General features: G+C 37.0%; 1 protein-coding gene across 1 annotated transcript in view; it reads left to right on the top strand.

The window, feature by feature from the left end:
* The window catches only part of cckbrb (cholecystokinin B receptor b), a 48,414-nt gene extending 36,444 nt beyond the window's left edge, over window positions 1-11,970 (top strand). Inside the window, exons 2-5 of the mRNA XM_077215284.1 lie at window positions 298-546; window positions 3,539-3,800; window positions 7,691-7,818; window positions 9,941-11,970. Coding sequence (XP_077071399.1) covers window positions 298-546; window positions 3,539-3,800; window positions 7,691-7,818; window positions 9,941-10,470 — 1,169 coding nt within the window. The 3' untranslated portion in view covers window positions 10,471-11,970. The remainder of the gene's footprint in view (window positions 1-297; window positions 547-3,538; window positions 3,801-7,690; window positions 7,819-9,940) is intronic.
* Window positions 11,971-17,663: the final 5,693 nt, after the last annotated feature.

The raw sequence follows: 17,663 nt of genomic DNA, 5'->3' as shown, positions 1-17,663 counted from the left end.
TAATTAAAAAAAAAAATATGGATAATCAGGTTGCTTCAGTCCAGTAAATGTTCATGTTAAAACATTACTAAAAAAGACACATAGCCTATACCACAACCTGAAAGCGGACATTTGTAGAAATATACTAAAATTACTTTTATTTGCTAAAAAAGCATAAACTATCAATCAGACTTCATAGAAATTTGCGTATCAAACATGATAGAGAAGGTTTAGGTTTAATTGTTGATATTTTGTCATTTCAAAAGCAGGGATCTGTCTTTTAATATGCTGATCTGTTATTTGATCTTTGTCTTTCAGACATGGATTCGCTGCGCATACTGCTATACTCCCTCATATTCCTACTGAGCGTGTTTGGTAATCTGCTCATCATTGTGGTATTGGTGGCGAATAAGCGAATGCGTACGGTGACCAACTCATTCCTGCTCTCCCTGGCCATTAGTGATCTTATGATGGCTGTTTTCTGCATGCCATTCACTCTTATTCCCAACCTGCTGGAGGATTTCATCTTTGGAGCTGCTATGTGCAAGATTGTGGCCTATCTCATGGGTAAGATGTACTGTCATTTCTTCGAATGCACTGGCTTCAAGCACTATTCCCTAAATCTGCCGATATGTATGTGCCTTCAAAATGTTGAAAGATACTCATTTTTTTTTACTTTTCAATTTAGTCTATCCAGGTGCAATCGGTATTGAAATGCTTGCTTGGCATGGATATTCAAATTAAGTCATTTTTTTACGTGCAAACAAGCCTTCCTTGATTTTTTAAAAAAAGACGTGTTTGAATACATTTTCTCTCAATCGTGGCAGCAGTAATTCCTCAAGATCAATTGTGTAAGAAAGCATTATACCTGAATTGATGCACTGTGTGGTAAAGTGGCCGATGCTCGCTACACCTAAGGATTAAGAATTATTGCTTGTATTATTATTTTGGACATTTATGTTTTTCACTCAAAAACTCAAATAACTCTAGCTGAAAATAATTAAATTGCTTCCACATATGGGGAACCTAGCTGAACTGAAGTAAAGCCCAATAAAAAAAGTAAATCCTAAGAAAAAGTTCCCTCTCTTAAAAATATTCTGACCATGTTCAGTTAACGCCAATGATTCATGTAGTGCCAACAAAATTGGATTAAGTAACTTTTATTTTACCAATTTAAACCCTGGTTGCTAAAACAAGGCTTAAACCTAGTCTCAGACTAAAGTGCATGTTTAAGCTGTTTAAACTGAAAGCAACTTGCACTGACATATCTTAAAATAATTTTGTCATTGCCATTGTTTTGTCTTAAGATGCATATCAGTATTTTTTTTTTTATCTTCTAAGGCCCCTTTATAAAAGCTACTTAAATATCCTAATTGAACTAATGCCTAAACCTGGCTCAATCTAACCTCTGATTATGAAACCAGGCCTTAGTGTGCACAATGAAATTAATCTTTGACAAGATGTTGAAGTAGGCTTGTGTTGCATTATTTCATTTTTAAAAAGTAAACTGAGCAAATAATTTTTAGCTGTATGTGAACAATACTCTGTTATAGACCTGTCAAACAACAGTTAATGACAACTATATATCAAAACAATCAAAAGTATTTTTAAAAGAATTTGTGTGCATATTTAACATCAATGATATAAATAATATTCATGAGCCAATCATCCACATAACAGTTACTTTTTATAACATAGTGTGGTTACACTTTATTTTACAGTGTCCTTGTTACATTGTAACTACACATTTATATACATTTAGAAATATTTTTAGAGTTTGGATTAGGGATTTGGGGTCGCACTTTATTTTACAGTACGTGCTCTTACGTGTAATCACAGTTTTCATTCCATTCAAAAACGTATTGGGTAATATAAGGTAACTACATGTGTTAAGATTAGGTTTAAAGGTAGGTTCAGGGTTAGTATCTAGTTATTATACAGTTATTGTAATCACTATAATAAGTACATAGTATGTTTATGTGGGACAGAACTGTAAAATAAAGTGCTGCTACCGGGTTTGATTCAGAGTTAGTTGCATGAAATTAGCATAATTTATTATTACTACTGTATGTACATGTAACGTGTAACAAAGACACTGTGAAATAAAGTTTCCCAAAGTGTCGTCTATAGTTTACACATACATTTCCAATCATATTTTTGGTATTTCCTGTACATCTCTTTGCAGAAACTGTTTCACTGTATCATGTATTTCAGTTTATGGCTCCTAAACAGCACATACTGTAAAAATAAACCAGTGAACCAGACTATATGATTCAAGTCAAATTTGCTACGTGAGACTACTGTTTAATTGTAATACAATTACCTGGATGTCAGATATTGGCAATAACTCTCGCTTTGAGAACTTAGCCACTGATGTAGGCATATGTATGAATGCACCCTGCTGATCTGCACTTTTTCATGGATCACTACCTCCCTAATTGAAAGTCAATGCCCATCCAGTACCAACCGATACAATGCCAAGGTCAGATTTGACACACAAGGGCTTCTGGCAAATGGATTGAAAAAAAAACAACAAAAAAAACAAAAAACCTTAAGACAGTTCTGTTCTGGACAGCAGCGGACAACTGTATATTGTAGCACATTTGAAAAAAGTTATGGGCACAAAGTCAAAAGAAACTAATCAGCTATGGTCACTTGAAAACTATTACACTGTCATGATTATAGGGGTGATTATAGGGGTGATTATAGGGAATTATAGGGGTGGTGATGGCGCAGTGGATAAGACACATGCCTTTGGTGTGAGAGACCCGGGTTCGAATCCACTGTGAGACACCAATGTGTCCCTGAGCAAGACACTTTAACCCCTAGTTGCTCCAGAGGCGTGCGACCTCTGACATATATAGCAATTGTAAGTCGCTTTGGATAAAAGTGTCAGCTAAATGAATAAATGTAAATGATTTGTACGGCGATAAGATAGAGTTTCTAAAGGATGTTTTTTCCAGCATTATGGTCACTGTCTGATGGAGGCCCTGGAGACGACATAGTTCAGAAGAGAGCAGATCTTATTTGCTTGAGTGTGTGCGAGCGGCCTGCGGCCCATACAGTGTAGGAGTGCAACAGGGCAGCACATCCAACACGCAGTGCCAAACACAACCTCTCTCCCACTGTTTGTTTTTTGATGAGGCAGAGAAGGAAGGGGATTTGTAAAGCAAAGAACAGTTTACCTGGTATAAGCTCTGGTGCGGAGGGCGAGATCAGATCAAAGCTCTTGGGGCATCAGGGCAGTAATTTCTCAAACATGAGGGGTTGTCGGAAATCTCGCTTAACAACGTTCACCAACAAGAATGCCATTTCATAATGTTTTTCAAAGCTTTGTTCTTTTAGGAGAACGTATTAAGGATTTGTCGCTTTCAATTTTGCAAGGCATCAAGCTATCGGAAAAAATAACAGATGTGCAGTGAATACATGTAGCTATAAGAGCATCTGAATCATAAAACCTGGTGGATAAACTATTTAGATAAGATCTTAAAGCTTTTGACTGTTTGCACATTGTAAATGTACCGATTTTGATCAAAAATGTCATTCTGCTTTACCACAGGAATTTCCGTCTGCATATCTACCTTCAGTCTGGTGGCTATAGCCATTGAGAGGTACAGTGCCATTTGCAACCCGCTGAAGTCACGTGCATGGCAGACCCGATCCCACGCCTACAAAGTCATCGCTTCCACTTGGGTTCTGTCCTTCCTTATTATGATACCCTATCCCATTTTCAGCACCCTGATTAAGTTGACCAAACCCAACAACATCACGGCTCACATGTGCCGCCATGACTGGCCGAAGATCGAGGTGGAGCAAGCGTGGTAAGTGCTCATGTGTGGAGTAACACACGTATCAGGGCTCCAGACTGCGACCATTTTTTGAGAATGAGCGGGTCAAAATTTGACGTGGTCACATTTGTGTGAGTGCATGGTCACGCACATAAACGGTGTCTGCCTACCAGCACTTGCGTTAGGGATTTATCTAATCTGTCACAGATTATCAACTATGGCAAATCAGCTATTCTCCCGTAGTAGATGGTTACAGTAGAACGTCAAAAAGTAGTTGTTAAATTTGTGCATGTGCAAAAGAACACCAAAACGCTGTTGCCGTTGTGTCAGCAGCTGCTGCTTAAAGTCCCTATTATCAGTCATGTACATGCGCACAAATGATAAAATGCGCAAATTAGGAATTCAGGAAATTTAGGAATGTTTAGGAAATGTACTTTAAAAGACAAAGTGTGGAGTGTGAGGATGCTGGTGAAAATGACGAGCCAACGAGCCAGCATACAGGCTTAGACACAACTGATGACTAGAGCACAGGTGTGGAAAGGGAGGAACCGAGTGAGCAAAGGAATATAATAAATACATATGTTTATGTTTAATTTTATAAAAATTAGGTCTGTCAAAATTAGCACATTAACGCATGCGACACTTGAGTGGGATCAGGACAAGACCAGAGTCAGACTCAAATCTGGTTTCTCCTGAGCCAACACTGTCCAGAACATGTGCACAGACCAATACACCACAGCTCTGACAGTTTCAGGCTTATATGCAAACAATATTTTGAAGCACTATTTCGATAGGGCCATAAAGGTTACAAAAGTATGTGTAAGATTAGTATGCACATTAGTATGATTTTTATTAGTATGATATTAGTATGATTTTTTTAATACTTTAATTAAATATTTAATACTTTAATTATTAAATAAAATTATTTTAATTTGTGAGGACACATTCAATTGCTAAAAAGTGACAATAAAAAATTTCTATTTCAAATTAATGGTGTTCTTTTGAACTTTTTTATTCATTAAAGAATGACTAAGAGACTAAGAAAGACTAAGAAGCTCCGTGGACATAAGTATCCAGCGCTTTTACTGGACACACAAGGTTCAGCTTTTCCTGGTCCTGATCTCCGAAATGAGGAGGGCAGAAGGTTTGCAGAACATAAGCCAGAGGTACATTGGTCGGCAACTTGGCGACATAGCTCGGCTTTCGGTATAGGAATGGCTTGACCTTGAACTCAAGGCACCTGGGGGATACCGACAGGGCCTGAATATCTACTATTCTCTTTAGAGAAGATATAGCTAGAAGGAACACAGTCACCGTTTTAAGGTCAGAAACATTTCTGAAACTGTCTCAAAAGGGCTCAAAGGGAGCCACAGATAGACCTTCTAGCACAAAATATATTCCACAGATCCCAAGCTGGAACTCTGGTACGAATTGCAGGCCTAAGCCTCAAACTGCCACGAAGGAAAAGTGTTATTAATGGGTTCCTTCCCACAGATACACCACCCAAAGGGATGCGGTAAGCAGCTATGGCTGCCACATACAGCTTTAGTATGGAAGGGGATGGCCCAGTAGTCTAGTACTGGACAAACCGGGCAGTTAACTGGATCCCACTGTCGCATACTGCACCAAGAAGTGAAAACTCTCCACTTCAAGGCATAAAACTTCCTTGTGGAGTGAGCTCTGGAGTGAAGTATGGTCTCAACAGTTGAGAGAACTGAGTCTATGAGTTGGGCCCCCTCAGAGGCCAAAACTACAGGTTCCATATCATAGGGCAGGGGTGAGCAATCAGTTGGGCTGGGTGTGTTAGGGAGAACCTAGCTGAACTGTGGACAGTGCGTCGTATCCTGGACAGTGGACAGTGCGTCGTATCCTGAGACGCAAACAGATCCACTTCAGCTTAGCCGCAAACCTCCCATATACCTTACACCACCTCAGGGTGAAGTTTCCATTCCCCGGGCCTAAGCCCCTGCCTCGACAAGATGTCTGCTCCTACATTCTGGTAACCCGGGATGTATACCACTCTCAGAGAGAGCATCTTCCCTAGGGACCACAGTATGATCTGGTGCGCCAGTTTGCATAGTGGACGCGAACGCAGACCCCCTGTTGATTTATGTAAGTGTCCACCAATGTGTTGTCTGTGGGGACAAGTACATGATGGCCTCTCAGGTCTGGGAGGAAGTGCTTTAATGCCATGAAGACAGCCATCATCTCCAGGCATTGTATGTGCCAAGAGACACGATGACTCCTCCAAAGACCCTGAGCTGAGCAGCCTTCCATTACCACTCTCCAGCCCATGAGAGAAGCAACTGTCATGAGTGTGACGCGATGACAATGAGATTCTAAAACAGGACCTTGGGACAAGAACCAATGTTTCATTCATATTACCAATCAAGTTGGATGTAGCTGGCATTAGAACCAACAGTCTCTGAAACTGTTTCACAGTGAGTGACTGGCCTAGCTTTATCTCCTTTACGACTGTGAGGATCGCAACAATAGTTTATAATAGCAATAATTTGAATGGTAGTGTGCATTAGAGAATTGCCTAGTTTACACCTTATAGTTGTCTCCACATACTAAGGGCCAGATTTACTAACAGCTTGCGCCATCGTAAACCCTCGTTTGGTATTAAAAAACAAATACAGACACGAAGTGAAAAATTAGCGCTGAAACGGCACCTTAAATGCATTTATAGAAGTTTCCCTTTCAGACTCAACATTTATGGGAGGAAAGTATTTAAATAAATAATGCAAGGTGATTTACTAAGGTTTGCGCTCGTCAATTTGCGCAATGTTTTTAACCAGACGTCTATTCTCGCCGCTCTTGGTAGATTACGCTAGTCATTATGGAAATGATCCGGCTGTGCCTGTGTTCTTTTCATTTGCATCATCAGTAGATCACGCTCAAAACTTTCCACTCCCATCTGCATTTTTTTGGAAATGCACTCTCATGCTAATTAGCCCTTTTTACTAAATCTGGCCCTATATTGGGTAAGAAAAAAATTATTTTATATTCTAAAAAAAAGAAACTTCTGCTTTAACCATTAAACATGTCACACTGACAGTAACAAAATAAAATCGCTTACTAACCTTTTCTATGCAAAGTTAAATCCAGCTCCAGTCATGACGTATTTGCTAAACCCTTTTACTTTCACCTGATAAAGTACAAGAACATAAGATGTTAACATCTTCAAAATAAAGTGCTTTATTAAAAAACATGAGTTGCACATTTCTGTTTTTATAGCCTCCAGAACGCATTGCCCGCATAGACTTATCTTATACTGTAACTGCATACCTGTAAATGCAATGTTTTGCATATTGACATACAGATTCGAATTATTGTCTGTGGTAATTGATAGTGTGCTGATGCTGTCCATAGAGCTTAAGTTGTCTCTTTAATGGGAAAAGCTTCCCGTTATTACTTATAATGTAACATCATTGGTTGTCTGTGTCCGTCTCTATACAAGACAAAGACAGAGAAGCATATAAAGGAGCCAGAGTCTTAAACATCAGCTGAGTGCCTCTTGCGACACATTCTTGTTTTATGAAAGCTACTGCTACGTACGTAGACAGCAAGGGATGACAACAGTATTCTCCCTCTCACTCTCTCTTCCTTTGAGTTTGCTTGTATACTTTCCTTATTCTTTCTGAATATTTCTTAATATAGGCTAGACATGGGATTTTATCAAATGTAATAGGCATTGTTAGGTACCAATGGTTCCTTTATGATGTGTGGATGGATGGCTACGCAGTTCTGGTGTTAATTACTTCAAATAATTCATAATTATAAACAGAATAAATCTGTATATTATTAACAATGTTTTCAATTATCCGGGTGAAACATTTTTCAAGTCTAATAGAGAATGTTGTTTGAAGAGCAAGCTTGTGTGATGATTGGGAGTTTCAAAAGGTTTAACTTTGTTTCAGGTGCATCCTGTTGCTATTTGTTCTGTTCTTCATTCCTGGAGTGGTGATGATCATCTCTTATGGGCTCATATCTCGTGAGCTCTACCGTGGAATACAGTTTGAATTGGAACAGAAGAAGGGACAGTGCGGTGAGACCTATGAAGGCGATAACACACTACAATCTGATTTAGTGTCATTTTTTTAGTAAGCCCCAGACCATCCTAAAGGGTATTAACGGTGCTAGTTGCTGTGAACATATTGGATGACCTACCCTGAGGATTTCATTATCTATGTGTACAGTCGTGGCCATCTGTTTGTGATTGACTCAATTTCCTAAGTAATGAAATGTGACCTAGGACTTTCAAAAAGATAATTGCAGCTGTGCAAAATTTCCGTAACTGCCCCTAAAATAGTAAGGGAAAAAGAGGCAATATAGACAGAATATTTCCTTGAAATTGCTCATTAATGGAGCCTTTAGAAGTTAATATCTGCTGGATTGCTTTGATTATGTCCCATCCTGAATTCCGCTGTTCTGACTAAATCACATTCTATTAATGTTATAAATATGCCCCATTTCCCCTGGGCAGCAGTAATCTGGCATTCAAACTCTCCAGTGCTGAGTCACCACTCTACCCATTAAGATGTTTTCAGTTGAATTAGCAAAATACAATTTAATTTCTCATTTTTATTGGTAATAATTTGTGTTGTGAATCATAAGACATGTAACAATTATGATTGCATTTAAAGATTCCTTAAGGTAGGGGTTCTCAACTCTGGCCCTTGAGGTCCACTTTCCTGAGTCTTGCTCGAGTAAGGAATAATTGACTTCAGGCCGTTGAATTATTAGAAAAATAATGCACACCCGAGGTGGTAATGCGGTCACAATGCGAAGCGGAGGGAGACAGAAAAGCATGTGCGTCAATATTATTATTTATTTATTAATTCAATTTGTTTTAATTAATTCGGTCATTCTTTTTTTCTATTATTGACAGTAGATAACCTAATAAATGAAACACACAAAACCCTTTTAACAAGTACCTAGGCCTATCAATAATTATTTTTTTGTATTATCTGGAATAATTATGTAAACCAGTGCAGCAGGACTATCAACTAATTTATATATTCAGTTTAATTTTCTATTTATTATAGATAGGCCTATATACTTTATTTATTAAAATTAAACTGTATGTGTCCATTGATTGTGAAGTTAGACATCGAAAATTGCAGATCAAGCGCATGGGGCTGTATGTTTTTTCTTGTTATGAATTCTATCCTATTTCCCGTCATTACAGTTAACTAAGTGCAGTGATATGGAACTGTAATGTGGTCAAACCTGACTGAAACTACTTTAGCCGTGCGTTTCCCTGAAAATAATTGCACACCTTAGAACGTTCTCAACCAATCAGAATCAAGCATTCAACAGCCCTGTAGTATAAGCCCTAATAAAACACCTCAACAAGCTTATCAAGGTCTTCAGGATTATAAAAAGTTACAGGCAGGTGAGTTTGATCAATGGTGGAGCAAAACTCTGCAGGAAAGTGAACCTCTATAGAGCAATTTAGATTTTGAGACTGATTTGTGAGTCATTTTGTCTAAAATAACAGTTCATAAGAGTAATTTGATCATGAGTAAATCATTATTACAGGTTTTGAAAGTGTATTTGTATTCATTTTTTCTCCAAAAAAATTATCCAATTAATTCACTCACACTGCTTACCATATTGACTAAATTGAAATGACATATCAATAATGGCAGACTTAATAAATGCTATATTTTATGATTTATTCAAATAGAAGTCTCAGATTGATCTAAATTGATATATGCATTCATTTAAAAAGTGAAACCAACAATGACCTCATGATATTCATCTTTTTTTTAAAATATATATATACTGAATTGGGATTTTATTCCTCCTTGGATCTATTTAATATATATATGTGTGTGTGTGTGTGTGTGTGTGTGTGTATGGCCACATTTATACTGTAAAGATTGGCATTTTTTCGTACACAACCAATAGAAAACAAGACGTGTGCTGCATGTCATGACAACAACAAAGCAATTTTGATGCAGCATTTCATTTACAAAAAAAAAAAGCCAAATCCTGAGCTTACCTAAAACTTTAACTTTTTCTTTTTTTTTTTGCTGCCACCTTAGAATTACAGTACATTCAAGAAATGCAAATCTGCTTCAAAATGTAATCGTCCTCTTGTTGTGTGTTTATCTGAGTACTCAGAGCTTCTTTTTAAGGAAAATGCAATGTTTCCTCAACAGGAATGAAAAATAGTATCAGTGCCACTGTCTTATGTACCAGCGATGACGGAGACGGCTGCTACATCCAGGTGTCCAAGAGGCCCAACTCCATGGAGATGTCAGCCCTCACCCCCACGGGCTCCGCAAAGGTGGACCGACCCCGCAGCAATACCTCTGAGGCTAAACTGATGGCAAAGAAGCGAGTGATCCGTATGCTCATCGTCATCGTGGCCATGTTCTTCATCTGCTGGATGCCCCTGTACTCCGTTAACACCTGGAAAGCGTTCGACCTTCCCTCCGCCCACAGGGCTCTCTCTGGAGCTCCCATCTCATTCATCCACCTCCTGTCCTACACATCTGCCTGCGTCAACCCCATCATCTATTGCTTTATGAACAAGCGTTTTAGAAAGGCGCTTCTCACCACTTTCTCTTGCTGCTGCTGGCCCTGCCGTAGAAGAGGGTTTAGGGAAGGTGACGATGAGGTCACTGCCACCGGAGCGTCCATGTCTAAGTTCAACTACACCACTGTCAGCACAATGGGACCATGCTAATTCTCAGAAGACCAAGGATGTTAAAGATGGAGGAGAACTTGGGTTGATGTTGACATATTGTCAGGGTTTACACTTTGGTAGAAGGGAGTAGCTGTATTCAAATGGACAGACTTAGATTGTTTATCACCTACTTGCAACCAAGCAAACCACATGCTACGTCATCATCGGTCATTGTTTTATGATCCATTACATACTCACTAGAGACTTGTATAAATGTATATACTTAACGTGGCGTCCCACAGGCCGACCTAAAACAACTCGGTAGGAGCGGTTACACCATCTTCATCCTCTTCTGTTGAAGGTCTGTTACTTGTTACTCTCACTCATTAAGAATGCAAAAGAAAGACTAAATGACTAAACATTTATTTCTGACTGAATTAGGAAGTAATTGTGGTGTAGCAGAACCCCAGAAAACACTAATTTATGCAACCACAATGAATAACAATCAGTGTTTGATGTATGTGGCTTAGAGTTTGCTGAGAGGAAGTTTGGATCAGATTCAAACCTGACAACGATTTTTCAGGATGAGAAGAAGCTCATTGGTCGGCCTTATCGTGATAATGATAATGTCAAAAATGCTATTGTCAGAATCAGCTAGACCATCAACTCAGCAGGAAGCAGAGTTTCTGGAGCTGTTAGCACTCTCCGAGGGATGGCTACATGCACTGATCTCCTATGATTCTCATACAACTATGTAAATGACTGACAATAGCTAGTGGAATGTAAGCCTTAGACATTTTATGTGAAGTTATCCTTTTGTTGTAGATTTAAGTGCCTGCATAATTCTTTAAAATATGTTCTGAGGTCAAGGTTTTCTTCAGAGTAGTAGTCGCATTATGTAAAAGCTATGTGAAATGGTCAGAACTCTTGAACACAGACATATAACAGCTCTCCAAAGTCTGAGGTAGCATGCTTGTAGTCACAATATTCTACAGTATTACAAAAACATAATGTGGTGGTTAATGTTGATAGTCTGTTGCTAGACAAGACAATGATTTTGGCAATTGGTTTCATGCCATATTTTGAAGCCAAAGAGGTTTTGTTTTTAAAGATGTCCTTCATGGCCTTCATAATCTGTGACTCATCGTCTTGAGTGGCAGTAAATGCAGGTCACCTCAGCTGAACGAGAACCTAAGACACCTGATTAGGACAAACTCATGCCAATCTGTCATAGTCTCACAGACTGATTTATGACTGCTTTTACATGCTCTTATAAATTGTATAGATATAATATTATTAAGGTCCTCTGTCATATATGGTCCTCAAATAAGATCATTCAAACCTGATTTGTGATTGTTTAATTTCTTCTTCTTTTAGAAGAGAAAAAAATAAAACAATTTTGAGGCATGTTAGAGAAAGAGAGATGGGCTTGAATTAATGTCCTATATTTTTGATGCCCATGGGAGGTGAGACTTGAGTCAGTAAAAATGGTCAAGCCACTAAAATTGAAAACATCAAATGTATTGCTGCCTTTAAGTAAAATTAAACTGCTGCCAAAGTGAGAACCTGCAGTGATAAGTATGTTGCACTTTCTCAGCCACTTTGATTTGAATTACTGATGAAGAAAATTTAGCTGAAATTGAGTAGGAAGTTGTGACATACTTGTTATGGTATCTTGTTTATATATATATATATATATATATATATATATATATATATATATACATACATACATATATATATATATATATATATATATATATATATATATATATATATATATATATATATATATATATATAATGATTCATTAATTTGCATGTATACCATTTATTTTGAAAAAAATATTCTTCTGCAATTTGCATCCAAACATAATTACTAACATTATTACTAAATTATTAGTAAGTGGTCACATTCACTGTAAGTCAATCCCAGAGGTATTTTTGATTTTTTTTACATACATAAAACAGTTAGTTAGAACAACTAATTATGATTCATGTCATGATGTTTTTCAGTTTCTTTATAATGAAAGAAAATGAAATAATAGGCACCATTAATGAAACAATTTAGGTAAATTGGTCATAAAACAATTCTCACATGACTGATTTGAACTGCATATATTTCAGCAATAATACTTGTTTTACAACTTTGATGACTATGGATGTTTTCATAGACTTGTTTTCACCAAAATTCACATGTCTGATTTGGTGTTGATGGGACTCTACTTATAGGGCTTTTGAGATACATACAACACCAATGCTTAGGAAACACTGGTTTTAAAAGATGGCATTGAGTCACTTCTGTCTGTGTACTTTACATTGCTCATGCTCACTCAAAACATCATTATGTGCAAAAGGTTTCTTTACATCGTAGGTACAGTTGAACATAATCACAACTGAGCAGGAACCAGCATACATGCTCCCTGGAATATTCCTATTACTCTCCCTTCTGTTTATTTTTATTTTTTTCTAATCAATGTGCATCTGCTCCCTGAACCTACTTTGCAGTGAACAATGTCAACAATGATATCTTGTTATCCACACTCCTCCCCAACCCTGATGGCCGCCCATCACACAGCAGCCCTTTTAAACCTGCCAATTCCCCCATTATGTATGCCGCTTGGCTATCCAAACTTTCCCTAATGCACCAGCCAGGGTTTTAATAGCATCCCTCCCCTGCGTTGCTCATGCCTTGGATAATGGGTCGGTATTCAGGATCACACACAAAGATTAGTTTTATTAGATCCCCCAGACAATGTTGTCAGATTCGCTTGTTTCTGACATTTTAAAACAGCATCCCATTAGTACTTTGAGATCGGAAAAGGTGATGGCATTTGTGGTGGAAACTGACCATTTGAACTCTTCCTGATTGCAAGCTTTGAAAAAGGATCGAAATGCTTTTATATGACCCAATCTTTAAATTGCATTGCATCACTCAGTCTTCAAAAGGGGTTTGGATGGATGTCTGTTCGGCAGATGTTTCAGTTTTATTCTAATTAGAAGAGAAATGAGGTCAGCAGATGCATTTAGTTCTGACCTTTCCAAGCCCATTATGACTCCTTTTTTATGAGACCAATGAAACCAATGTATAGCCAGTGTTACAGATCCTCCTGTGAATGATGTTTTGAAGCAAACATCAGGTTTGGATCCAGACTAAAACCATGTGTTCCCTCTGAAAAACAACTGGAATGCTACAACTTGTTTTCCTATAAATAGTATAAAGAAGTCCCCAAAGCAAGAGAAAAACCCATTACTTGGTAAGTTTGAATACTTTTTGAACTGTAAAAGCAATAGTAAAATGTAGCATAGACTGCTGTAGGTCGTACAAATGTCGTTTGTGAAAGATAATATGGATACGACCCTATTGTGTATTCAATGTTTCTTAGCCCAGAATTGTTTTGCACAAAACAGGCTAGTTTCATTCAGGAAATGCTCTCATGAAGGAAACATTTGACATAATGTTTTTGGATTTGCGGAACGTGGAATTAATTAAACTCTAAACACTTAAATGAATACGTCCGAACAGACAGCAACAACATCATCTGCCATGGTAATCCAATAAAACAATAAGCATTTAGAGATTGGAAACAACTGTAGAAAAATCATTTCATAAATGAGCTGTGGGGCACTATAATTAGTCGGACAACATAACCCCTGCCTCGGCCTGGAGGCATCTCACTGTTGGTAATACTCTCAGACTTAGGTGCTAGGGCTGAAAATGGAAAGGCTGTAAAACATTGATTTCCCTGAGGTGTGTTTGAGAAGTCTATAGAGAGCTCCGAACACATTGTGCTATTGTGGCCCACAGCTCTCTTCTGATTAATAGGATATAATCTGAAGTCTAAACTAACCACATTCTTCATGGTGTTAAACCAACAGACAACTCAAGGGTTCTCATTAGATTACATACACAACCTCTCAGCTCTTCTCGGCTCTGCTGCATAGTCTTTCCTCAAAATGCTTCACCTTGCCACTTCTGTACAGACAAAGTTACCATGATGAAAATAAAAGTTTAACAGCATCATCAGAAGATGACAAGACACACTGAGGCAGCCAACTTCACAAAGACAGAATACAGATTTTTGACATATTTGCCTAAAATGTATTTAGTCAGAAGAGCATTTGAAGTCTTTTATATGACATTTTTATAATTGTCTTTTATAATTGTCTTTTATATGACAATTATATGACATTCACTATTTTGATCAAGTCAATGGTTTTGGACATATGTCTATGCATGAATGTATAAAAAAGTCACTCAAAATGTTGCTCTCATGTGCCTCGGGAGTTCAGAATAACAGCAAGATGTCATGGTGGACATGAGTGGATGGGCATTTTAGGTTTTCTTGCCATTTACTGCAACTGATGATTTAGATAGACCGAATATGAACTAAACTGTGTGCACAAACAAATCAAATTACATCACCTACACAATGATGGTCAGTCTGAAAGATTGGATTTGATTTATGTGCAGTGTGCACAGGTCAAGCCAAAATGTCATTTTAAACCTTTTCTTTTTAGATGATGCATTAAAACATTAATCTATTTTGCAGGCAGCTTAGCCTTGTAACCAGGATTAAGCAGCATCTGTTACTAAGGCAGTGGACATATTTCACTCAGAAAGCATCATGATCTATTATTGGCTCATTCAAACTGATGACAGATTGTGCTTTCTAAAACAAATAGCAAACTCGTCATGTCAACATTTTATAGATTTAATCAAAGTGACGTTGTCCAAAATTCGCCCCAGTCACCAGAAAGTTTAAAATAAAAACAAATGAAGAGCATATGTTAATTTAATCTTTCATAATCTTAGTTTCTTAGTTTCTATATTTAGTGGAGTTGTATTTTCCTTGTGAATGATTGTTTATTAATTTGTACAGAGCAAAGCAACTTGTGGAGAGATCCATCATAAAAAAAATCTAATGTACAGGTGCATTACTATTATATCACAAGGCCATTTTAATAACTTGGAAAATTCATATTTAAACTACTATAAATTATTATATAAATTCAAAATCTCAACAGAACATAAATGTTAGTCATGCATAAATAAACATGCTAAATACTTGTTCTAAATAGAATAACTGACAATGAAGTAGTAGTAAAGTAGTAAAAGAAATGTGTTCCCAATTTTATATTGTTTTTACTATATACTAACATTTAAATTATTTGATACAATGCATGATTTTGTACATTGCACACTGTACTTGTATGTAAAAACTACCTGCATGTAATTACAGCTGTTATTAATTTCTGTATCATTATACAGTTGACTCTTCCCTTAATCCTTAAAACTACCCATACCACCAAACCCGTCCCTAAACTTACGCATATCCCACCTCAATAGCAGCAAAAGTGTTTTGCAACACAATACGTGTGTTGTAGCCTACTTAACATGTTTATATATAAGTACATAGTTAAAGATGCCTAATATAAAGTGACTCTAATCCAGAAATGTTATATACTCTTGAGGTAAATTTGTGGTAACACTTTATTTTGATGGTCCCTTTTGAACAGTCTGTTGACTATAAGTAACTTTGCAACTACATGTCCACAAACTCTCATTAGAGTATTAGTAGACTGTCTGCTTAATATCTTCAAACTCTTTATTGCGATATTCTCCTAACAGACTTTGTACTGACTATAAGTATTTTTGCGACTACATGTCAACTTATTCTAACCCTACCAGTCTACTAATACTCTACTAAAACTCTAATGAGAGTTAGTAGACATGTAGGTGCAAAGTTACTTATAGTCAACAGAATGTGTTAAAAGGACCATCAAAATAAAGTGAAACCAAATAAGTGTTATAAAAGTGTAACCAACTCCAGAGGATTCAAGCTGAAGCGAGACATCTAAAATAAGTTATTACATCTACTGACATCCATGCACTGATATCTCCACCCCAGCAACTGACTGTGGTCACATGTTCCATATCAAATCCTGAATTAAAAGATGGATGCTGCCACCAAAGCATAGGAAAGCCTGTATGCCCTACGGACGTGGGTCTCTGTGTAGGTTATGTATAGAGTCCTAGGAGAAAACCCACTACCTCCACTGGTGTTGGAGTGTGTACTGTATATCATATAACTTTTATTTCATTACTCTGTCACAGACTTAGATTTTTCTACCTACAAGTCGCTGAAATACAAAGGCTTAGTGTTTCTGTTTAAGAGAAGAAAAAAAAAGCAACCAAGCAAAAGGAAAAATGTGTCCTCCCTCCGGCTAGCAGTGATTTATGATGGTCTGCATGCCTGACATGTATTTCAGGTTGTATAACACAAAGAAGATTAACATTTATTTTATTTTTATTTTTTGAATGAATGAATGTTGGGGTTATGCTATCTACTCTATGGTTACATTTCATTAATTTTGTCTAATACTATAATAGGATTTAATGATACTACTAAAGGATTTCAAATTTAATCTGTGTATTGTGTAAACAAGACTAGAAAAAAAAATAAAATAAAACAAGACTACATGAAAAACTGAAACATTATAGACTTTAGGCCACCAATGCCTTAAAACGTATATTATATTTTTTGTGCGTTTTTTGTGAGCTTGTGATCTCTTTTTATTTTCTTTGAAGATTGAACATTATAATCTGTTTACCACGGTTGTGAATTTGCTTTGTTGGTTTTTAAAGGATGTCATATCCAGGCTTGTGTTCATTGTATTGATATTACTTATAATCTATAATAATCTGTACTATGATTGTTGTGATAGCGATTTGTGTTATTGCCTTGGTTGTTGAAAGATGGTTTATCTCAATGCTCCTTCAACACAGTGAAAAAAAAAACTAATTCAGAAGTAATGAATTAAATCTATACTGTGCTGGTGAATAGTCTACAGAATTGTATAACAGTCTGTTTGAGAGAGTACTGTATATACAAGGAATATGGCTATATATAATTATGTATATATATATATGATATATTTGACACATTCTATATATCTGACACCATATGAAAGAGTATAAACAGTAAGTAATGACACGAGCATATGAGGACTCAATTTAATAATACTGCAGTAAATGGCATATTTTGCTCAGTCTCAATTTTCTTCAGCTGCAGAATCATGCCCTTTCTGTATTTTCACTGCGAGTATAAACTGTGGTTGCAAACCCAAGAGACCGACGCTTGTTGCTTTCACAGCGTGTAAATGTATATGTGAACCAGTATGTGAGTCCATCTGGGGCCACTGATGCTGTGTAATTTGTAGTTGTAATCAAATAATAAAGCTCATCATCTC

This window comes from Siphateles boraxobius, unplaced genomic scaffold (assembly GCF_051911475.1).
Source record: "Siphateles boraxobius isolate OS27281-9 unplaced genomic scaffold, OSU_SipBor_1 7, whole genome shotgun sequence".
Taxonomy (NCBI): domain Eukaryota; kingdom Metazoa; phylum Chordata; class Actinopteri; order Cypriniformes; family Leuciscidae; genus Siphateles; species Siphateles boraxobius.
Note: the sequence above shows the minus strand (reverse complement) of the source record. Positions and strands in the feature narration are given on the sequence as shown.